This window comes from Coprinopsis cinerea (assembly GCF_000182895.1).
Source record: "Coprinopsis cinerea okayama7#130 chromosome 10 map unlocalized cont3.10, whole genome shotgun sequence".
Classification (NCBI taxonomy): Eukaryota; Fungi; Basidiomycota; class Agaricomycetes; order Agaricales; family Psathyrellaceae; genus Coprinopsis; species Coprinopsis cinerea.
In genome coordinates this window covers 1,425,063-1,446,781 of record NW_003307535.1, presented here as the reverse complement: position 1 = coordinate 1,446,781, position 21,719 = coordinate 1,425,063, and the positions used below count along the sequence as shown (strand labels likewise).

Sequence of the window (21,719 nt, the reverse complement as noted above, 5' to 3'; positions counted from 1 at the left end):
GTCACAGAAGATCCAACGTTACTGTAATGGCTCCATATCCAAGTGTTCCGTTGCGGCAAACGCTTCTGTGGTATTTGAAACTATCTCCAGGTTCATGACCCGTCACGCGCGCGTCACGGGGGTATCAAGAAGCTGAGCGAAGCGGTCATTATCTTGACCTCGAGACCTGGCATAGAAGCATTGCAGTACAGACTCTGTCCATTAACAACATAACTCCATCGCACCAACCCCGAGACCTGCCCAAACCGGCGGATCCTCCGAACGTTCATGAATGAACACTCGAGCCCTGTGATCAAAGGGCACCGAGTGTCAGAAACTGGGCGCCAAAAGCTTCCAGCGGGAGGGGAGAGGGAGCCCGAGTAGAGCTGTAATCTCGGATCGAGGGAAACAGATGGTACATCGGTGCAGACGCCACTTGATTCCGTCCCTTGCTCGAAAAGGAAGTGATTGTGATAAAACAGAATATCGCTCGGGCAAGGAGATAAATTCGAGGGTGAGCAGGCAGCATATTAACGTAGGTATGTGAAATATAGAAGGGAAATACCCTCCTTTTAAAATTGGATATACCTTTCCACTGGGACAAGGACCCTGCTCATGTCAAAGACGCCGAGGTTAGGTCAGAGGCCGTTGGGTCTTCTTATTCGAATCCGTGGCAGTCGGACGCACAACTATCTTGTCACAAGTCTAAGGAAAATGGCGCCTTTAATCAATTAATCCAGATTTCGTGGAATTTAGTCGCAGCTCGACCAGGCTCTGCCCCACAGATGAATGTCTTGCCCGACTCTCGCACTCTTGTTGTGCGTCATGAGACCATGAGTGTAGGTAACGAGGGTCATAAGCAGAATCGGCGCAGATATCGATGTCTATGCAGGTATTAAGGCGGTATCTTCGAACAGAACAAGAAAAAGGAAAACAGCAATGATCATTCCAAACGTCGTGATAAGCGCCCATAGTGCGGGCCGACGTTCTGAACTCAAAAACAATTCAACCGGAGCTTCAAACTCTCCCGGTCGTCGCGGCGGTCGTCGACTGGCGCGTCTGTGACGTCTACACTCACCGCGTTTTCGCCCAAGCAGCCACTAGTCACCAATAGCCCAAGGGGACACCTGCAAAAAATGTCGGCGCCTTCAAAACAACTAGCCCAAAAGCTTTCAACAATCGCCGACGCCTGGGTGCGGGACCCATTCCGACCCAACATCCAACTCTCCACATTCCTCAAATCACTAGCGGACCACCCAAAGCTCACACCACAGGCTGTCCAAGCTGCACGCGCACTACAAAAGAATGAAATTAAGAAAGCGGTGCGTTCTAGATTCTGCAAATCTTCTCCCGTGAAACGAAAGCCGTTTGGAACCCCCGTGTCCCGGGACGCCCTTTCCCCTTCCCAGTCTCCTTTCACCTTCCATATACAAGCCCTCTTTCTAACCTCCTGTCCCAATCAACAGTATCCGCTCTCAGACAAGATGCTTCGCCCAGCTTCCATGCCTCAGCACTACGAGCGCCTTCTAGAAGGATACAAGAAAAGCCAACAAGGAATCGGTAGACCCTGGTGGAAGGTGTTCTTTGGAATTTGGTAATAAATACCACACCAGAAAAGAAAAAAAGAATCAGTATGATATGTTTTTATTCCTAATACTCCGTTTCGCAGTGCGACTCGTAATTTCAGGAACACTTTCCTTCTTTTGGCGACACGGTCTTCTGGTGTGAACGGGGTACGCAAACGCAGGTACGAACACGGCAGGACTTTTTCGTACCTCTCCGGTGTACTCTAGTGATATTACCTGAATCAATCCCACTTACCAAGCTAATTTCCAATTTACACCTCCGTCTCCCCATTAATCAAGAGAGAACCAGCACAATATCCCCGCCAGGCATTTGCACCCAGTCCTTGCCCGTCTCAACCCAGCCTTCACCAATGACAAGCCTTCCATCGAACTCTTGACAGACGGAGAGTTCCCTACCCCACTATTAGAAGGTTTGATGAAGAAGACAGATCGAACCACTGAGTGGTACATGTCCAAACCAACTCCACTGTCCACAGCAACGTGGTCACGGTACGGCGGAAGTACGCCCTTTCTCGCTCACGATTGGACAAACATCGACGGAGAGAAAGCGTACCCGAAAATGCGGATCTAATTCCACAACACTCGGAAGAACAACAGACAGACATTGACAGGGTCTTAGATGTGAAGGAAACGAAGGAAGAGATGGAAGATCCAGAGACCGAGAAGAAGAAGTGGAAAGCGCGAACCGATCAATCCATCGTCGAGAAGAGAGTGGATTATCCCGGTGGCGCTCAGCACTGCATCAAAGCGGAACGATGTCGATGTCGCCTACATAACGCAACTTTCACCCTCTCCTCCGCAACACACACGCAAAATGGGAGGAAGAAGAGCACAGGCCTCGGAACCTTCCCGAGAACCACTCTGTCTCTTCCCCAGACAGACGGTATCACATCATGGATCACGATACCATCTTAATCCTCCAAAATCTCATCCCGACCCTCTCGTGCCTAAAGTATAGCAGAAAAGAAAAGAAAATAATCAGCGGACCGCACAAAAAAGGCTACAACGCATAACCCATACCTTCTCCAACAACTTCCTCCGATTCTCCCTAGCCTTCATCTGTACCTTGAGATACTTGGCCAACGGCGCAGAATCCAACTGACTCCTCAAATTCTCCTCCCACTCCCGAACCTCCCCAAGCTGCCCAGGCGCAAAATTCACATTCTTCCTCCGCCCCTCAATCCACTTGGCACTATCGTCCACCCTCTCCAAAAGCGTCTTCACAACACCCGCTTCCTTACCTCCTCCAAGCACCTTTGCACCGCTCTTCAAACTCTTCTTCAGCGCTACGACGATGGGGACGACGACTTCCGGGAAAGCGATGCTCCCGAGGACGGGCTTGCTAGCCAACCATTCCGCCAAAAGGAACGATGCTTCCTCGACGAGTCCTTCAGAGTACACGCGCGTCCGGACGTACTGCTGAGGCACCCGGATCGTCGTCTCGAAATCCAGCTGCTTGAGAGATGAGGACTTGGGTCGGGAGGAGGGTGAGAGGGTGGAAGTGAGGATCGGGATGAGGTAAGTCGAGAGCGGGACGTAGGTCTCCGTATGCCGTGTGAGATGGAGGAGTGAACGCAGAATGTGAAGATGGAAAGGGTGAGATCGGCCATGCGGGACAAGTCTGTTTTGCATTTAATTTCCGAGGTGTGTGGTTTTGATTAGTATCATCGTTGCATTTTTGGGGTTGGTGCCGGCGGTGAATGGGTAGGTTTAGAAATGAATCGGGAGAACATGATGGAAAGAAGTTAGTTAATGCTTTAGCCAACCGCTCAACGTCAAGGAAAAAGAACCAATACGCACTTGACAGCGCCCAAAGCAACCTGCACCAAAGGGTAAATCAACGGGCGAAGCTCACTCTGCTTCCCAGCTTCCGCCTCTGCCTTCGTATCACAAGTCTTGGCGAGTACGATACACCAAAAGTCGACGCAGTGCGCAAACTGCCAGTTATACACTTGCTTGTACGCCTCCTAGAAGTACGGAAAGAGAAAAAGATCGTATCGTTAGTTTGATATTTCCTCCGCGACGAGCTTCGAGAAGTGAACTGGGAAGAAGTTGTGACGACCGGAAGAGAGTGACGGAAAAGCAGGTGAAGAAACGAAACCGGGCGCTGCTTCGCGAAGAGAAAACGAATAGGTTTACAATAGTCGAAGAAGAATCCGAGACAGCTTCTGAAGACCAGATCGTATAAAGTTCTCGGAAAGGGGCGGAAGGCATAGAGAGAACCGAGGGCTGGACGCATAAATCACCCTCCCAGAAGAGAAAGAAGAGCACCCAGAACAACGGTTGTCACAGAAAACCCAAAACCCACCTTGGTCTTGATCTTCATACTATTCCTCAGATGGATTGCCAGCTGACGGATGTACCCGAACGCATGCTGGTACGAGGTTCCATGGTTGATACAAAAGACTTCGGAAGCCGAGTTTTTCATCAGGTTCGTGGAAGGCAGTGTGTGCGCGCTTGTGGATTTCGAAGAGCGGACCAGGGCAAGGTAGGTTGACTAAGAGAGAGAGAAGGTCAACAGTAGTTCCGCGAAGATATATTCCAGAAGGGCGATTGCGAACGCACCTTGAGAATGGTGTCCATAACAGACTCGTCCGGGGACGAAGCCAACCTCCTTATGGAGAGGAACGCAGTCACCCTGACTTCATCCTCGGCACTCGACCAAAACTCTAAGCATTTCTACGCATCAGAAACCACAGTCAGTATTCCTCTCTTAGACCACCGCAATCAGCCAGAGTACGCACCTTCAAATATGTCTTCACCGTCTTCCTACTAGAGATTACATACGGGATCAACTTTGCACTTTCGGTTAGCGCAAGTTTGATGAGGTCGCTATCGGTGAGTTGACCAAGGATGTGAATGATGTTGTTGAAATACGACAGGATGAGTTTTTGGAGAGTCTTGAATTTGCGGTTTTGGGTTGGTGGTTTGCTGTTGAACGGCGCATGTCAGGAGAGTAAAGATACATATTGGATCAGTTCTTCCATTGGTGGGTGAACAAAAGGGAAGCGACTGACAATTTTCCGTTCGGAAGGGTTTTGTAGGGAACATGGTGTTCGAGGACCACAGGCGTGTAGCGGAGGGATGTCACGACGAGTTTGTTGTACACTGCGAAGAAAAGGGGCAACCAGGACATTATAGTTCCACTGTGGAAGGATAGGGAGAGCTACTCACCTGTAGGACTATCAATACTCCAAGCGACAACCTGATCATCCTCATTCATATGAGCCGCCGACCTAAACGCAACCAACAACTTTCTTAACGCCCGCAACGAACGTTGCTAAACCGAATAGAGACCCAAAAGTCAATCCTCTGTCCAAATCTTGATGCAAAGCGCACAACGCACCTCCAAAAGAGCTTTTTGCCACTTGCTCAGCTGCTCCTTCGTAAGTGTAGGAACCTTGTCCTCATCGTCCTCCCCATCCATGTCAACATCCTCATCACCATCCATATCATCGTCATCTCCTCCAGCAAAGTCGTCCGCCTTGAAGTTGAGCAACTCCTTGTCGTTTTCTTGGAGATATTTGTAGAACTCGGGGTCCTTTTCGGCGAGTTGGGAGAGTTCGAGGAGATGTTGTTTGCCTTCGTCGTCTGCGAAGGGCCAAGGTGCCTACAAGTTAGACACGGCGGATAGCACGACTGGATAGACCAACGCACCATCATCCAGGTCGTCGACTGAAGCAAAGGAGGCGTTGTCATCGTCCTCGTCGTCTTCATCGTCGTCCTCTTCCGAGAGGGACTGTTCGTCCTATCCAAATCAAAACCCTTCAATATCACCAAAGACATCAAACGCTGAACAACCCACCTCCTCCTCATCCTCGCTATCACCCCCAACCATAAAATCCGCATTCAAAATATCATCCACAGTCATCTTTCCCTTCCTATTTGATTCGGCAAACCAACTTAGCCCAACTTCCCACTAACAGACCACTAAAATACTTACTTTCCAACAGGCTTCCTCTCCTCAACCTCCTCCTCTTCACTCTCCTCATCATCATCACTCCCTCTACCCTTCGCATCCCCATCCTTAGCTCGATGCGCCCCCCTCCGCCTCTGAATCTTCTTTTTAACCTGCTGGTGTTTATGACGCGCTTGGATCGTCTTTTTGAGCTGGCCGCTCGCCGCGAACTTGCGTGTGGCTTTTGTTGCCTTTTTGCCCATCTTCTAACCTTTTGGTTAGTGTGTCTGATGAGGGAAGAAGAAGGGGAGGTGGTATGAGCGCTACCAAGGTGCGTTTGAGGAAGAGCCCAAAAAAGTGGTTAGGTAAGGGGAGGCGGATCAGATGCGGTCCGACGTCGGGGGATCTGAGTTCGAACCCTGCTGAGCGCGCGTTTTTCGTATTCTGCCCAACCCTTCAACCCTCCAAGTTAAGCAGATAGGTGTTTGGAATTGCCCGAGGGCCGATCCACAGAGTACTTCTCCGTCCAGCTAGCATAGAGTCTGCCACAGCTAACGATATTGCAAGGCGTATTATTGCTCGACGTTTGAGTACATACATCATCGCGAAATCAGGAAAAGGCGAACGCTTGATTGCCATCGCTGGCGGAGACACAAACTAAAGGGAGAAGTAGTAGAGATGAGAAAGGATTAGTGAAACACTGATGCGCGGCGTAATATTATGGGCACGTTTCAAATCCTTACGGCTCACCATTAACCGACTCGGCGTTAATATACAGTGACGCCCAGCGTCCCTCCCACTTTCAGTAGTTTTGAATCAATACTCAAGGGCGCCCAGAAAGTGAGAAGGAGGTACTCCGTACAAGCGGTAAGACGTTTACACAGAGTGCGTAAGGTCCTAGCGTCGCAGAGCTTTTGAACAGACGCCCAGGCCCCGACTCATAAGCGCCGACGCGCCTCGCCAGGAACAACAGATCACCCTCCATCAGCGACGGCCTCCGCTCCCCGCTCCACCCCAACGAGCTCGGATCGTGGTTTCGAACGACAGTTGATTCCACGTTTGAGAGCTTGTAGTCAATATATGACGTCCAACCAACGCCCGACCTGGATACCAACAGTGCAAAGCGCGATCAGCCGCACTTCTCCAAGGCTCACAGTCAACATGCGTACTACCGACCGTTCAGTAGTAGCAAGTACATAGGTGCTACGTTAAGATTGCATGCGTAGGTTAATAGAAGGTGGAAATCGTCTGATAGATGTGCTTCTCCAAAGGTAACGTTGTGATCATGAATCATGATATCTGCACCTGAGGTAGCGGGATCATAGTGGCGATAAACAGTTCAAAGGACTCTTGATCCTCGCACATCTCTCCATCCCAAATGTCATCCTTCGAACACTCATTCAACAAAAAGTAGAAGTCGTGCATATTTATAGCTCTACACTCCGCCAAACCTCCATTCAACCCCAAACGTAAAGCCTTTTACACACCCACAACCTAAGAACGCACCCCGGGCGTTCCACTGTGTCGGACCCATCGGTACCAATGCCCCTTCATCCCTCTTCAAAGGGCCGAAAGACCTCGTCGTCAAGGCCTCTCCTCCCCGTTGATACACAAGCACCCGCTCATTCGTGAGGGTTGACATGGCTGAGCCCACATAGAGGCTTGGTTCTCTCTACATTAGGCTTTTGTCATCGGCAGTTTGCAGTCAACCTGGTAACTGCGTCGGGGGGGTCCGAGACTCACCAAGTTCGACCCTTGGTGACCCGTTGGCCAGGCCGCCCCTGCCCAAGGAATTATGACGCTCTAGAAGTCATGTGTAGACTCGGACACACGCTTAGAAATAAGCGGGAATTTCGCCTACGGCCTCGAGGCAAACCTTCTGAACTGAGCTCTTATCTGAGGTCGTTCCGTCGACACCTGGGTTGGGTAAAGTCGTTCCTCAAAGCTATGCACAACTGTATTCAATAGTGCCTTCGGGTGTGAAGAGGAGAGGGGATAACGTGAATAAGTGAAAATGCCTCTCGGAAACCAAAAAGGCTTGTGAGAACGACAAGCCAGCAGACAGATCAAAGAAAAAGATGGATCCCATGTGAGGATGAAGAGATTGACTTTGTAATCAAATTCTGGTAGCAACCGGAATAACAGGTGGGCGTCGAGTGCAGAGGTTTATCGAGTAGAAATAGGCATAGTTGGACAGAAAACAGCAGCGAAAGAGGGTAGAAGAGTGTTTATACGATTCAATGCGATAGTTAAGAGAGGTTGGGTATTGAAAAGGAGAAAGATTTAGTGAAAATGAGGTAGAGGAAGCGTGGAGATGACAACGCCGGGAGAAATGATGGGACCTGTTGAAGGATAGATACAAGTATAAAAGCAAACTAGCGATGCCGAAAAGGGCAGTTTCTCCCTTCGACGTTCTCCCTTCACCCCCTTTATTTCCTTTCCCTTCTTTTTGCTCGCCTGTGGTGGCCCCGTCGCCTAGTGCGCAATCCTAAGACTAACGAACGCCCGGCACTGGTGTCGTTTTCTTTTTTCTTTTGGCTCTGAAGAACTTTGACAGTCCTCCCTCAAGCCGTCTACCCAAAATTTCATTCATTCCCAACGGTCTTTAAAGCACCTTCATTTTCACTTCTATTCATTCGTAGTAGTAGTCATCGAAGAATGTTCTCCAAACAAGTCATTCTCGCCCTCTTCGCCCTCTACTTGTCCGCAATCACCGCCGAGGCCGCTCCGTTCTTTGGCAACAACAACAAATTCAACAACTTTAACAAGTTCAACGGCGGCTTCAAGGGCAACAACAACTTCAACAAGGGCTTCAATGGAGGAAACTTTAACAAGGGTGGTTTTGGTGGCTTCAAGCCTGGTTTCGGTCAGGGAAACAACAACCAGAACGGCAACAACAACGGCGGCAACAACAACCAGCTCACTCAGAGCGCCTGCGCGGTATTCGTTTATCTTTCATATTTCATATTTCAACGGATCGCTAATTAGTCGCTAAAAATAGGCCCCAACCGCCACCCGAACTGTGACTGTCACCGCTGGAGTCGTTGCTACGCGTACGTGGTTGATCTGCACAACCCCTGGTGCCTAACTGACTTTCACTGACTTTATAGCCCCTCCTCTGAACAACAACGGTGGTGGAAATGGCGGCAACAACAACGGCGGCGGCAACAACAACAACGGAGGCAACAATGGCGGCAATAATGGCGGCAACAACAACGGTGGAGGCAACAACGGTGGAAACAACGGCGGCAACAACGGCGGCAACAATGGTGGAAACAACGGTGGAAACAACGGCGGCAACAACGGTGGAAACAACGGCGGCAACAACGGTGGAAACAACGGCGGCAACAACGGTGGAAACAACGGCGGCAACAACGGTGGCAACAACGACTTCCTCACGTCGACCAGTAAGTTCTGCTCACCGTCCACGTCGTAGACATCTTACTGACCTCTGTGCGCAGCCCTTGATCCCCGTGTGATCGCGCCAGGTTTCGCCAACGATGGCCAGGACGTCCCCGCCGACGGCCAAGTGCGCTCGCTGACCTCGACGAACAACTTCATCAACTTCTGCCTCACCCGACAAGATCTCCCCATCACCAACGGCGAGCAAATCCGCACTGGCTCCTGCAACCCCGTCCCCATCGGTCTCATCCCCAGCGTCGACAACATGCCCTCCTCCAAGTTCGTCTTCCCCCGCAACTTTGGCACCATCCAGGCCCGCGCACCCTTCACCATCCAGATGGCCATCCGCAACATGGAGACTGGCTTCTTCACAAACGCCGCCTCCAACTACTTTGCTGCCCCTCAGCAACTCAACGCGCAAGGCCAGATCCAGGGTCACTCGCACGTCGTTATTGAAAAGCTGGATTCCATTGATCAGACCACCCCCACTGATCCCCGTCGCTTTGCCTTCTTCAAGGGTTTGAATGCTGCTGCTCAGAACGGTATCTTGACCGCTGATGTCGGTGGTGAGGGCTTGGAACCTGGTGTCTACCGTCTCTCGTCCATCAACGCTGCCGCCAACCACCAGCCTGTTATCGTCCCCGTCGCTCAACACGGTCACCTCGACGATGCCATCTACTTCTTCGTCACCGAGTCTGGTCAACCCGAGAACAACAACGGCAACAACAACAACAACAACGGCGGCAACAACAACGGCAATAACAACAACAACGGTGGAAACAACAACGGCAACAACAACGGCGGCGGCTTCGGTCGTGGTGGCTTCGGTGGAGGAAACAACCTTGTCGGCGACGACTCTGGCGCTCCCGCTCCCTCCGCCTCTGCTGAACCCTCCGTCCCCGTCTCCGAAGCTCCCTCCGCATCCGTAACCCCCGCTCCCTCATCCGCCGCTGACGCTGCTCCCACTTCCTCTGCCGCCGCCGACTCATCCACCAAGCGCGGCAAGAAGGACAAGAACAAGAACAAGACGAGCAGCGTTGCTCCTGAAGCGTCCATTACTTCAGAAGCAGCTGTTGCACCCTCCTCGACAGACGCCGCCGCGCCTGCCGAGTCTTCCCCTGTGAAGCAGAGGAAGAAGAACAAGGGTGCTGATGCTGATGCCCAGGCATGAGCGTGACGAGCTTGACGCTCTCTTTCTCTTTCCCAAGTTCTCCTAGACGCTAGCTAATGCTTGTTTTCTTGTTCGATATACCGAGTATACCACCATCTACTATTACCTATCATGACTAGAAGTTGTGTGCTTTCTCTCTTACCTTTCGATATTTTGGAAGCGGGCTTGTGTTTGAGTCATTGAGTTGACTTCCAGCAGCCTTTTCTTTTCCACCTGTTGTTTTCTTAGTATTGTTGTCCCTTCTTTTTCTTTCTTTTTTTTTGCATCGCATGTCCACCACTCATACCACACGTAACCAACGCACTACAAACATTAAGCATCACGTTCATTTTCCCCCCGCCTTTTCTCTCATAATGAATGACATTGGTTGAGCCCTTGTCAAATGTGTGTTTCTTGGAAGTATGTGCGTTTTTGGTTACTCGTGTTTCGCTCGTTCTTTTTCGAAGATACCAGGTTTGGTAGACGATAACCCCGTGTTTTGGTTTCGGCTCTCGACGATCTTCCCCCCTTTTCGTTCTTTGGCGTTCGTGGTGACTTAGGGTAGCCTTCTCTCTACGAACGTTTATCGCTTCCCTTTGTGTATTGTAGCTAGTGTGTACGGCTGTAGCCTTGCAGGCAGGTCTCACCTTCCTTTTCCTAATTTTATGCTTTTGGATCGTCGAATTCCTCCCTGGGTGTGATTCAGAACTCAAAGCTGTAGTACGACAGATACATTGTCTTGACGTTGATTAGCGAGACCTGTGGGTAGCTTTAGGGTAATGTTTTGTATGGAGTTACTGTTGAAAACGAAAGCGATAAAGAATGTATGTAGTGCAATGAACGAAAGCGGCGACAGAGCATAAAAATGAGCGACGATTGAAAAGCGAAGAGAATAATCCGTCCAATGAGACGAAAGTCCCGAACCGAATCCAGTTCCACTAACCTCCCCTCCCTCACACACACTCCTCAAAACATCTTATAACACCAACCCATAAAACCCATACGCAACACCCAACCCAACACAAATCTTGAACCCAGCCGACAAACGCCCTTCACCCTGCACCCCCACTCCCAAAGGTCGCACCGCAACAGCCGCCCCCTCCTCCGTAACCACATCCTCCACGGCCTGACTCGGGCCCTCTCCCCCCGCCGTCTTCGAATGCGACGGCGAGTTGGTGTACGAAGCGGGTTTAGGTGGTTGCGCGGCGTTGAGCTTGAATTGGACGTCGGTCTGTTGGGAGGTGGGGTTCACGGCGAGAACGGCGCCTTGGTGGCACAATCCGCCTGCTTCGTCGAAGAACCTGGTCGTGGTGGCGCCGTATGCCGATGCGGTTGTGGGTAGGGCAAAGGGAAGGGAAGGGAAGAAGTTGATTGAGTTTGAGTTTATTTAAGTGCGTGGATGGATGGAGGGATCGTACCAGAGTGGTTCGGTGCTGTTCACTGTAACTCGCACGATGGGGAGACCTGGTGCGTCTACGTGGAGGTCGTCTGCCACCTGAATAGCATGGCCTCAGTATTGGCTCCCTTGGACGCGAGAGGTACAGCAATCCAGGACTTACCGTGAAGACACCAGAGTTAAATCCCCCATTGTACACGCAAGGGTTGTCGAATTCGGATTCTAGTCACAAACCGCCGCCATCTAAGTACCTCGCCCGACACACATTAACAAGGGCGATGGACTTACGAACAGCACTATGTGCTCCGCTTCTAAACTCGAACGCAATAACGTCTCCAGCAATGGGGTGAATAACAGACGGGTCGAATCCCTTGCCCTTGCGTCTGCGAAACGTGGCGGCGGATCAGCCATACCGCCTTGTCTGGCTCGCTCGAGGACACGCTCACCCAGTCGTCTCGTCCTTCCCGACACCAACGCGGTACTCCGCTCCAAGGACGGCCGTCGACGTCGACAAGCCAAGCAGGACAGCAGTGAGGAGCTGCATCGTGTTCGTCACAGCACAAAAGACGCGGTGGAAAAGGCTCTCAGTGGTTCCTGGCTTTCAAAGAATGAGTGTGTTCACGACGTCTGGCGCCGCAGTGGGTGGGTCGGAGTAAAGGAACGAGAACGAGGCAAAGGGAGGAAAAGAGGGAATGATGATGGTCAATGGTCAAAGAACGGGAACAGGATCTCGACGGGATGATCACGATGATCTTGGCGCCTGCCCGTCAGCCGTCTATCATCTCCTTTCAGCCTCGCCTGATCATCTCCGAGGGAACGGGGATCCACCTTGAAGACTAAAGTTTGATTCAATGCAGACAAGTACACACATGACACCTATAAGGTAGTCGACTGAAAGAGATGGTAGCCACGCTGAAGAAGCTACGTCGCCTCGAAAGGTCCGTTGGTGCACTTGAATCCCAGCCTACTCTGCTCCCTCGCGCTTAGAGCCGTCGGGTCGCACATCACATTCGCCACCTCTCCAGGCTGGTTGAATGGGTGTATATCGATGTTCTCCAACGTGACATTCGTCGCTGTACAACACGATCAGCCACCGCACCCCGCATCCACCGAACCTGACTCACCAGTATCAGGATACAAATCCAAAATAACAGCTTTAGGTTCATCAAGCCCCTCCACGTAATTCCAACAAGGCGTGCTTATACACGATCCGTCCGCTAACATAGTTTCACGTAGTTTCGCATTTTCAAAGCAGGTTCAAAAACGAAAATAGGGGCGCGATCGGTGACAGGACCGTCAATAAGCCAAGACCGTACCCCGATTTGGCGAATGACTTACTCCAATTGGTACCTAGACTTCCTTTAAAGTTCCTGAAGGATATATTGATCACTTTGGTGCTTGTGTTGCCTGGATTGGGTGGGCGCGGTCCTTTGTCCTATAGCGACGTCGTTAGAAATGGGGGTGCTGAGGAATTTAAAGTGACTCACTTGGTCATAGTAGCTGATCGGATTCATACAGGTTAGCGATGTCACTCAGGTACCAGCGATGCTAGGAACGATACTCACTTCTGAGTGATGAATATACCGGTGGATACGTTGACGAGCGTGATATCCTCCCAAGCAATGTTCTCTCCATATCCCCTTCCCCCAGTCCAACTCTTGAACTGTGTGCAGCATTAGCGTCAGCATCACGGGCCGCACCACGAATGAGGGTTCAACTTACCCGAGCGCCATACACAGCTCCATCCATAGTCCAATTCTTGAATAACACATTTTTAACTGTATGCTCCGCCCCATCACGCCCCAAAGAGCCGATGGAGAGTCCATGGGAGGAAAATCCACAGTACCCGTTCTTCGCGACAATGTCTCGAGCTCCGTTGATGACAGAAACGCAATCGTCGCCATTGTGTCCGTAGTACCTGATATCCGACGGTTAGGAAATGACAACCTCTGGAATTAAGGCGCTGGAAAGAGGAAACACACCCGTCAATGGTGATATTCTTGCCAGACAAGTTGAACCCATCGCTAGCGACAATAAACATCCAATCACTCGCACTGGAAAAACACCATCCACGTACGTATTGAAAGGGAAGCTCTACAAAAAACCAAACGCATGCATTAGAGCACATACTTTGGGGCCACACGTTAAAAGAGAGGGAGACTCACGACTGTATCATCCCGCGTCGCATTCTCGGGCTTCGCATCCACGAAATGGTTTTCAATCCTGATGTTCTGGCCGGGGATACTCCATCCCCAAGCAATGGGTTTGATAATCTTGAGGTTCTTCAAAAGGCCGTTCGTGACGTTAAATGTTGCAAGGTGCGGTCGGAGGGTCTAATTCACAGGCGTCAATAATGGATAGAGGGAGAGGTAGAGTCACGGAAGAAAGGCGTACCCGGATACCCAAGTCCCACCATTGCTGCCCGAAACTGTAGAAGCGCCCGTACTTGAAATCGCTTGATCCAACGAGCTCGACGTTCGTCCCTTGGATGTAGATCCAGGGCGTGGCATAAAGCTACAGCTATACCATCAGCACAAAGGTGACCTCGAAAAAGTCGCAAACACGCACAGCAGGCTGGTTCAGCGTATTGTTAATCTCGACTTGCACCTTCGTTATATTCGAAGGGAGGACAATATTCCCATTCAAAAGAATCTTGACGTTTCCTAACCACCAGATGCAACGTACATACCATCAGTCGCCGCACCCAGTCCCAAACTTTAAATGAAGCACTTACGAAGATTCAAAAGCGAGATGGGAGTGTAAACACTATAATTGGCCGGCCTAAACTCGATGATCGAGTTGGTCGAGCACCTATTCACAGTGCGCAGGATAGACTGCGAGTCGTCCTGGTTCGGATTCCTGGAGTACGGAATAATGCATCTACGAGGGGGTGCCCCCGCCTCCAGTACCTCGTCGGCGTCGAGATCCTGGGCACGCCCAAGAGCAGCAAAGAGGAGGCAGAGCCAAAGCGACGAAGCAATAAACCTCAACATCAAGCTCGTCTTCCCCATGCCTCCTTCTGCAAAGCGCCGGTGAAAGATGGAATGAGGTCGAATGTAGTCCAACCCCTACAGATTTCAAACACTCTCATCCAACCCATATAAATACCAACAAGATATACACCCGTCCCATTTCGAAGCACATTCCTGAGAACTAATCCCCCAGCGTCACGTACAGTATTCACGCTTCCTTAACTCACCGCAGTACGCGTGACTACAGTCCATATTGGCAATGAACGGGCCAGATAGGTTCTATCTGTCAACAACAAGCTTCGAGAAGCAGTAAAACTCACCTCCCTCCTACGGTTGAACAAAGAATACAATTACACAGAACGTCAAGGGTGCAGTTATTGGTGCGAGGTATGTCACTGGCGACTCACGGGATCCACGACTCAGTTCAATCTAGCAGCGGGCGCTTGGTGGTGCGGCGCCTAGTCCGGACCGCGACTGCAAGCCGCTCGTCGACGTACCGATGAAAGACGAAACCAACGGCCCGAGCCTTTCGTGCGCATACAAATTCCTCAGATCGGAAGTGGAGGTCGAAACGGAGTAGTGTGGGATGCCACAAACGAGTCAGTCTGACTGGCTGTGCGGCAGGGCCCGAGAGCCAATGGGGGGTATGCATGTGCCGAAGCCACCCCCAACAACGCGTCCCCCGCACCGGCCTCAAAGGCAGACCTTTTCGCATCCACCATTCGAGTCCAACCCAGGTCCCCCAACCTTAACATCAGTGCCGGTAACACAACCACCTCCCTCGAAGACGAGTTGTTTCGTCGCTGCTCCCGCAAGCTCCACTTCGTCGGGAGAGCATACCTCTCTCAAAGCCGACACCTCATCCACTCCTGCAGGATCCTAGTCTGCCAGTCCTCAATCCTCCGATTCCAGACCAAGGCGCACACCCAAGTGAGTAGTGTTAACCACTAGCGCTGGGGCGCCTATAAGTACCTGATTCCGACTGTCGACGAATGAAGTGTAATATCGGAGATAAGCGATGCCCTCGACTCGACAGCTTACATCGTGAACGGCCATCGGCGTAGCGAAAGCGGGGACCGCGCATTCCAGAGAGCCCTACTCACAATACTTGGTCCATCCAAGCACCCGCTACAACAGGCCTGCAGCCTGGACATACTACAGGACAAGTTGGAAGAAGATGCGCGAAAGGGAAAGTGGATTGAGATCCTGCAGAAGAGGATCATTGAATGGGTGAGCTTGACATTCGTACAGTGACAGTGAAGATATTGAACACATGGGCATACATCTTCCGTTTAGCGTGCGAGGGGAAGGAGGAAATACCTGCAGGGGTCAAGGTGTCGATAGTGATCGAAACCACACGCACAGTCGTCAGTTAAGAACACCATGCGCGGGGTCATCTTCAAAGCCCTCCATCATCTCCCTCAATCTTTTCATCTCACTCTCAATCCTCTCCTTCTCACGTCTCAATTTCTGTATATTCTCCGATTCCTGCCTGTGACTCCAAACACCCCCGCCGCCTTCCGCATTCATCTCCTCGTGCACAGCGTCCAACTCACCCTTCAGCTCCTTAAGCTCGTTTTCCACCCTCCTCTTCAACGTCCTGAAAACCGATGTGCCCTGGATCCCCCTCTGGACTTCATCCTGTACCCCCAACAGTCCCGACTGTCGCCCTTGCACAAGATCAGTCAAAGAGGTCACATCCGTCGACCGCACGAGCTGCGCTCCCCCGCCAAGGAAAGGCTTGAACAACCTTTCTGATTCTCGAAGGTACTCCTCCCTCGTCTCGGCTGCCGAGTGGGATTGTGAGTGACTGAGGTCCCAGTTGGTGGTGACAAGGGTGATGGCTGGGAAGGACTGATCGCCACATATATCTCGCACCAGCTCGAGGTTGAGTGTGTCCAGAAATTGCACTCGGGTCCATGGCTTGGATATATCGTACGCGAAGATGAAGGAGTGCACGGAATAGGTACCGTGTCTGCAATATGACAGTGTAACAGGATCAGTGTTAAAGATTCAATCATAGGTACGATGTAAAAGTATGCCTTACTCTCGGAAATAGTCCAAAATATCGTGGCACACCTTTCCACTCTTGTGCAGATCCCTGGTGTCGAGAGCGGGAAGGTCGATCAGGGTAAGACGCGACCCATCTTCGAGGGTAAAATCATGATGCTCAATCGACGGTCCAACCGAGGTCGTTGACTTGGCTCTGTAAAGCGGGGAGATAGTTTTCATGAACTACAGAGAGCGCTGATTAGCCTTCCCTCGATCCCCTAGCAAAAGACGGAAACACTCGCCGAGATCTTCGCATTCTTGGTCCCCAAAAGACTTCCAACCAGCGTCAACACTACTCAACAACTACAGCCTAAATTGAACAGGAACTCACCACAAGAAAGGCGCCTCCTCTGACGCCGCATTCCTCTTGCGCTGCAAAACGAAAGGTATCTTCACACTCCCCCAAAGCTGCCCCATGGGCTCCCTGGAAAGTGTTTTCATGCCTCTATGTGCCTCCCCAATTGAACCCTGTGCCAAGAACCCGAGTTCAACGGGTTTCTGAGTGATATACAGTTTCAAAAACCCGTTTTCCACATCCGTGTCGTCGTCCCCCACAGAGAAGCCCGGTGGTTCCACCCCACCTGGCCCCCATCCAATTGTCAGGGCTTGGCCCTTCTTAAGGGGAGGGGTAGGACGTTGCGCGAGAACGACAGGCTCGTATAGCGATTCTGGGCAACGACGATCAGTGTCGCTAGATCAGCAGACAACAAGGAAAACTGGGAACGTACGGATGGACAGCTCGTAACTGTTAAAGTAAAAGAGGTAAGGGTAAACGTCAAACGAGCTGTTATTGACGATCTCAAACCCATAAACCTCTTCGCCATCGCCTTGACCATCCTCGAGCATCAAATGTACCCCCTCACGAGTGTTTAGGGGATCGCCACGCGGATGATAATTCCCGTAGCTATCTTCTTCGAGCTGATAAACCCTGATATCAAACATCGAAATGAATGTCTTTGGCGGGTTGGCGGGCTTGCTGCCTGGGAGGATCTTTTGGGTTGCCCCGTTGACCTGGCGGAGACGTTGGTAGTAGAACGCGGCATGGGAGAGATAATCCCAAACGTTCTCAATTCCAATCTGCCTGGGAGGACAGTGGAACCGACTCTCCTCTGAGGCAAGTAGATGGAACGAGATCGACTCTCTGTGAGCAGAAAGTCCGACATCAGCCAGCCCTTTCGGCTTCTCCTCGAGCACAAAGGTCGCCAGCGCATTTGGGTGTTCGCAGAGGGAACGGAATATCAGTTTGGCGTTATCCTCAACGTGGACCGCCAGCGTCGGCTTTTCCGTGTTCCGCGGTTTGACGATAAAGTTGGTGCCAGGGACGTTGTGGTGCTTCAAACTGGGCGACTTCACTTCGGTCCTGAGCGGGAAGGGCTTACACAGTCCTTTCTCTGGCAGCGTCGTCAAAGGCGTCCCAAACACGTCATCAATCTTCAGCCACAGATCGAAAACGGTGGCCGACGTGACCCCGTTTATTATCCCGGCTTCGATTACGAGTTTGTCCTTCTCCAGTTTGGCAATGTAGCACCCCTTCATGCTCCTGACAATATTGCTGAAGAGCATGCGATTGCTGTTGCCTTCACATTGTGGATTCTGCCTAACCAATGGGATTCAATAAAGCAGTTTCATAGAATGTGTTGAAGAAAATTACCGCGGGAGGTGAGTTAGACGGCGCATCAGATCCGCATACGTCGTGTCAACGCTGTCCAAGAGGTACAGGGCATTGAGTAGAGCATAGGTGAAGGCGCCTCTCCCCTGCGTTTGGAGTTCATGTGCCAGCTCTTCTGGCAGACAAGCGGCAAGGAGGACGTGGGATTGCAGTCCTTGGTGGCGGAACTTGGGTAGCTCGGTGACGCCCCTTGTTATGGGGATAACGTCGCTATCCAGATCGGCAGGAATAAGATGTGCAGCGGTGGGAGCGCATCGGACGGAAGGGTCTATGCTGCGCGTCCCCGATCCGGAGTGGCAGCAGTCCAGAATGACCGTCTAGAGACCATTCAGCGTCTATAAACCTAATGAATGAAGTGAGTGAAGTTACGATGTTGTTCCCTTTGGCGTTGGCCAGTTCCTTCAGGATAGTACCAAGGGTGCGATCAGGAAGTCCCTGAACGATCCCTCCTTCGTAGTCGCGCTGCCCATAATCGTGAGGTGTAAGGCTCTGTACATTCGAGCCCCAATTGCTCCACTCCGGAGGGGCTGGAGCATCGTTACCATGCCCCGCAAAGAAAATCAGGATGGGATCATCCTTTTTGATTTTGTCGTTAATCTTCAGGCTAATAAGCTCGTGCTTTATCGCGTTGCGGGTTGCCTGTCCATTACGCAGGTTTCTGATACGTTCAGTGGGGACGTCGAGGCGGGTGGTTAAATACTCGGCAAAGCTGTCAGCATCCGCAACGGCGCCTCTGAGTCTCCTGATCTTTGGGTCCAAATACTCATCGATGCCAATGATCAAGGCAAAAATCCGCTTAGTTCTGGGAAGTCAAGTCACTTCAGTGAACAGTGTGAACAGAACATGGAAGAAACGCACCGCGATGTCATGTTTTCAGACGGGATACAGCAAGCGGTATGCGTATCCGTGGACAGAGGGCGTTGGCGGGTCGTAAGAAGTGGGCGTCTACTTTATTCGTGGAATTCATGTATATAATGGGTCTTTTTCGCCTAATCCAGCGAACTGGCTCCATTGAGCGCTGGTGGTTTCCGTCGCCCTGCGAAAGCGAATTCTGGCCTTTGGGCATTCAAGATATGTCATTATAAAAATTCACATTGGAATGCAGTGAGGTCACGAAGCTTGGAAGATGCGAACGTTGAACGTTGAGGTGGAAGACAACAAGTTCGATGGGCCTCAGGTCAAGGACATCAATCGGCGACTTCCGAAACCGTTTTCATTCGGAGTCATAAATATACCGGCAAACCGGTTGCTCAAGCGCCTGTTTTTATCCATCGAGTTCTCTGCTACGAGGCGGTAGTGGCAGAACTATTCGAACAGAACGCAGTTCCTACGCACTAGTTGAACGATCTCCCAGGGCCCTGAAAGGCCCTCAATTGAGCCCGGAAATCAAAGATACCGGACTCAGCCCCATTTGAGGACGACCTTTTGAGTCCACAATCTCAAAAAGCAGTAGCAATAAGCTTGACTGTGCATGTAATTACCAAAATGTGAAGATGATAATAAAGGGCATACCGGGAGCAATTAAGGGCTGGACGCGACGGTAAAGTCAAAGGACGTCGAAAACGAAAGGCAATCACTTCATCAACGAGGTCGGAAATGACCTCGCGAAGACCGCCTGCCACCGCCACGAATGCTGTTGCCAACAACGACTACCCAACACCAAACTATACTCTTGACGACGAGCAGCTGCTCGCAATCTCTTCTTCCCTCGTCCTAGACTCTCCCGCCGACATGCAGCCCCAGCGTACCAGCAACCTCGACGACGTCCCTGAAGAAGACGGCTCAACTACAGAAGGCGCAAACTCGACAGGATCAGGTCCATATGGGAACCCCAGCGCCGCAAACTCGTCTTCAACCTTCCACCAAGGCCAGGGTGGAGGGAGCGGGACGTCCACACCGACCATCCCGCCACAGATAATCGCACCCGGACCAGGACACCAGCCCTCTTCATCTTCTTCTTCGACATCGTCCTCGAGAGCCCGCAAGGCGCCCAGTGTGCGGACTTTAGGCAGGCCGTCTAATGACCACCTACAGCCAGGGTCTTCCGGTGGGGGTGGGGGAAGTGGAACTGTGAGAAGGACCGCGTCGTCGGCGTCCTCAAAGGCTGGCCGGAGTTCCAGCTCTGCGCATCACCAACTGAACCGATACAGGAGCACACCGCGACTGCCCCACGATAAAGACATTGCACCAGCACCGGCGACAGGGATGTATTGGAGTAAAGCACCAGTGTGGGGGACGCTGCCTTCGCGGACCCTCCGTGCGCATACAGCGACCCTAATCGACAACACTGCCTGGATCCTTGGAGGCAGCGACGATAAAGACATCTCGAAGGATATCTACTGTTTCGACACAGGCAAGTCCTCTTTCACCTGTTCCCCCTTTCCTTTTCCTCACAGATTGCATAAAGAAACTTTACAATGGACGCACCCAGATACATTAGGAGAAGCACCACCACCTTGTCGAGCACACACAGCAACCCTCATCGACAAGAAGATCGTCATGTATGGAGGTGGAATCGGATCGATATACTACGACGCAGTCTACATCCTCGACACAACCACAAGAACATGGACCAGACCCCACATCCTCGACGGACCTCAACCTACAGGCCGACGTGCACACACCGCAGTCTACTACAAGAACAAAGTATGGGTATTTGGAGGAGGAAATGGGCTGATGGCCCTAAACGATGTATGGACACTGGATTTGGGTCCAGGGCAGAATGGGTACCCGGATAGCGATGGCAAGCGAGGCCTACGATGGGAAGAACAGCACACGACAGGCAAGAAACCCGGTCCTAGAGGATACCACTCTGCATCACTCAAGGGCAACACCATGGTCGTCGTAGGAGGGAGTGACGGGAAAGAATGCTTCACGGACATTTGGCTTCTGAACCTAGGTGCGTAGTGTCGGTGCTCAGGGGCCAGGTCGTTCTTCTGACGCGTCCTCCCAGATACTCTCGCTTGGACGATATGCAAACCGCAACCCCAGCAACCGCTGTACAAACGGCTCTCACACAGTGCGACCCAAGTTGGGTCCTACCTTTTCCTCATCGCAGGACACAATGGCCAAGAATACTGCTCCGAAATTCTGTTCCTCAATCTTGGTGTGTATCCCAGCTGCTCACTTTCTGTCCCTTCTCATCTCTTATCCACCACCCAGTTTCCCTCCAATTCGAACCTCGCATAATCTACGGCAAACCACCGAGCATACGAGGAAACCACGCAACTGTCCTCGCAGATAGTCGGATATTCCTGTTCGGCGGGTTCAACGGTCAAATGAGCTTTGACGACGTTCACATCTTGGATTTGGCAGCCGGAGCCTACCTACCACAGGTGACAGAGTTCGAAATCAACGCCATTGGAAATGGGCTATGATGCTAATTGCATTAATTGTAATTTATCATGCCTACCCGCCATGTCATGATGAAGTAGTATCACGGTCGAATACAACAGATGGAACACTCTATACCCTCCGGCAAAATTCTAGGACGGTTTCCGTTGCGATCGATATAACCCTTTTGTACACCTTACACCTAGGCTATGCTATAACCCGTACACAAGAGACTCGAGAGCAATAAAACGTAAATCCAAAAAGTACAAACAAAAAGCATAA

At 51.4% G+C, this 21,719-nt stretch overlaps 7 protein-coding genes across 7 annotated transcripts; 3 read left to right on the top strand and 4 right to left on the bottom strand.

Moving 5' to 3' along the window:
• Positions 1 to 1,115: 1,115 nt before the first annotated feature.
• Positions 1,116 to 1,577, top strand: CC1G_11197 (hypothetical protein; the record flags this gene model as incomplete). Its single annotated transcript, XM_001834232.1, has 2 exons — positions 1,116 to 1,301; positions 1,446 to 1,577. 2 exons carry the CDS (start codon positions 1,116 to 1,118, stop codon positions 1,575 to 1,577), a joined length of 318 nt encoding a protein of 105 aa, XP_001834284.1.
• An 899-nt stretch (positions 1,578 to 2,476) lies between these two features.
• On the bottom strand, positions 2,477 to 5,726 carry CC1G_11196 (hypothetical protein; the record flags this gene model as incomplete). The annotated part of the gene is made up of 12 exons (XM_001834231.1): positions 2,477 to 2,512; positions 2,586 to 3,186; positions 3,366 to 3,532; positions 3,874 to 4,062; positions 4,131 to 4,244; positions 4,310 to 4,496; positions 4,583 to 4,673; positions 4,740 to 4,845; positions 4,912 to 5,156; positions 5,223 to 5,313; positions 5,371 to 5,446; positions 5,509 to 5,726. 12 exons carry the CDS (start codon positions 5,724 to 5,726, stop codon positions 2,477 to 2,479), a joined length of 2,121 nt encoding a protein of 706 aa, XP_001834283.1.
• Positions 5,727 to 8,121: 2,395 nt separating this feature from the next.
• Positions 8,122 to 10,036, top strand: CC1G_11195 (hypothetical protein; the record flags this gene model as incomplete). The annotated part of the gene is made up of 4 exons (XM_001834230.1): positions 8,122 to 8,403; positions 8,465 to 8,516; positions 8,574 to 8,870; positions 8,925 to 10,036. 4 exons carry the CDS (start codon positions 8,122 to 8,124, stop codon positions 10,034 to 10,036), a joined length of 1,743 nt encoding a protein of 580 aa, XP_001834282.1.
• A 703-nt stretch (positions 10,037 to 10,739) lies between these two features.
• On the bottom strand, positions 10,740 to 11,955 carry CC1G_11194 (hypothetical protein; the record flags this gene model as incomplete). The annotated part of the gene is made up of 5 exons (XM_001834229.2): positions 10,740 to 11,316; positions 11,434 to 11,510; positions 11,575 to 11,633; positions 11,700 to 11,794; positions 11,858 to 11,955. The coding sequence occupies 5 exons, from the start codon at positions 11,953 to 11,955 to the stop codon at positions 10,992 to 10,994; spliced, it is 654 nt and encodes a 217-aa protein (XP_001834281.1). The 3' UTR covers positions 10,740 to 10,991.
• A 377-nt stretch (positions 11,956 to 12,332) lies between these two features.
• On the bottom strand, positions 12,333 to 14,635 carry CC1G_11193 (hypothetical protein; the record flags this gene model as incomplete). Its single annotated transcript, XM_001834228.2, has 13 exons — positions 12,333 to 12,484; positions 12,536 to 12,565; positions 12,750 to 12,846; positions 12,899 to 12,911; positions 12,977 to 13,074; positions 13,134 to 13,329; positions 13,394 to 13,435; positions 13,489 to 13,505; positions 13,577 to 13,744; positions 13,806 to 13,925; positions 13,980 to 14,074; positions 14,146 to 14,430; positions 14,611 to 14,635. The coding sequence occupies 13 exons, from the start codon at positions 14,633 to 14,635 to the stop codon at positions 12,333 to 12,335; spliced, it is 1,338 nt and encodes a 445-aa protein (XP_001834280.2).
• A 1,116-nt stretch (positions 14,636 to 15,751) lies between these two features.
• CC1G_11192 (hypothetical protein) lies at positions 15,752 to 18,973 on the bottom strand (the record flags this gene model as incomplete). The annotated part of the gene is made up of 8 exons (XM_001834227.2): positions 15,752 to 16,358; positions 16,431 to 16,618; positions 16,672 to 16,708; positions 16,767 to 17,103; positions 17,164 to 18,032; positions 18,087 to 18,421; positions 18,474 to 18,906; positions 18,963 to 18,973. The coding sequence occupies 8 exons, from the start codon at positions 18,971 to 18,973 to the stop codon at positions 15,752 to 15,754; spliced, it is 2,817 nt and encodes a 938-aa protein (XP_001834279.2).
• Positions 18,974 to 19,700: 727 nt separating this feature from the next.
• Positions 19,701 to 21,704, top strand: CC1G_11191 (hypothetical protein; the record flags this gene model as incomplete). The annotated part of the gene is made up of 3 exons (XM_001834226.2): positions 19,701 to 21,003; positions 21,058 to 21,210; positions 21,267 to 21,704. The coding sequence occupies 3 exons, from the start codon at positions 19,701 to 19,703 to the stop codon at positions 21,479 to 21,481; spliced, it is 1,671 nt and encodes a 556-aa protein (XP_001834278.2). The 3' UTR covers positions 21,482 to 21,704.
• Between the last annotated feature and the right edge of the window lie 15 nt (positions 21,705 to 21,719).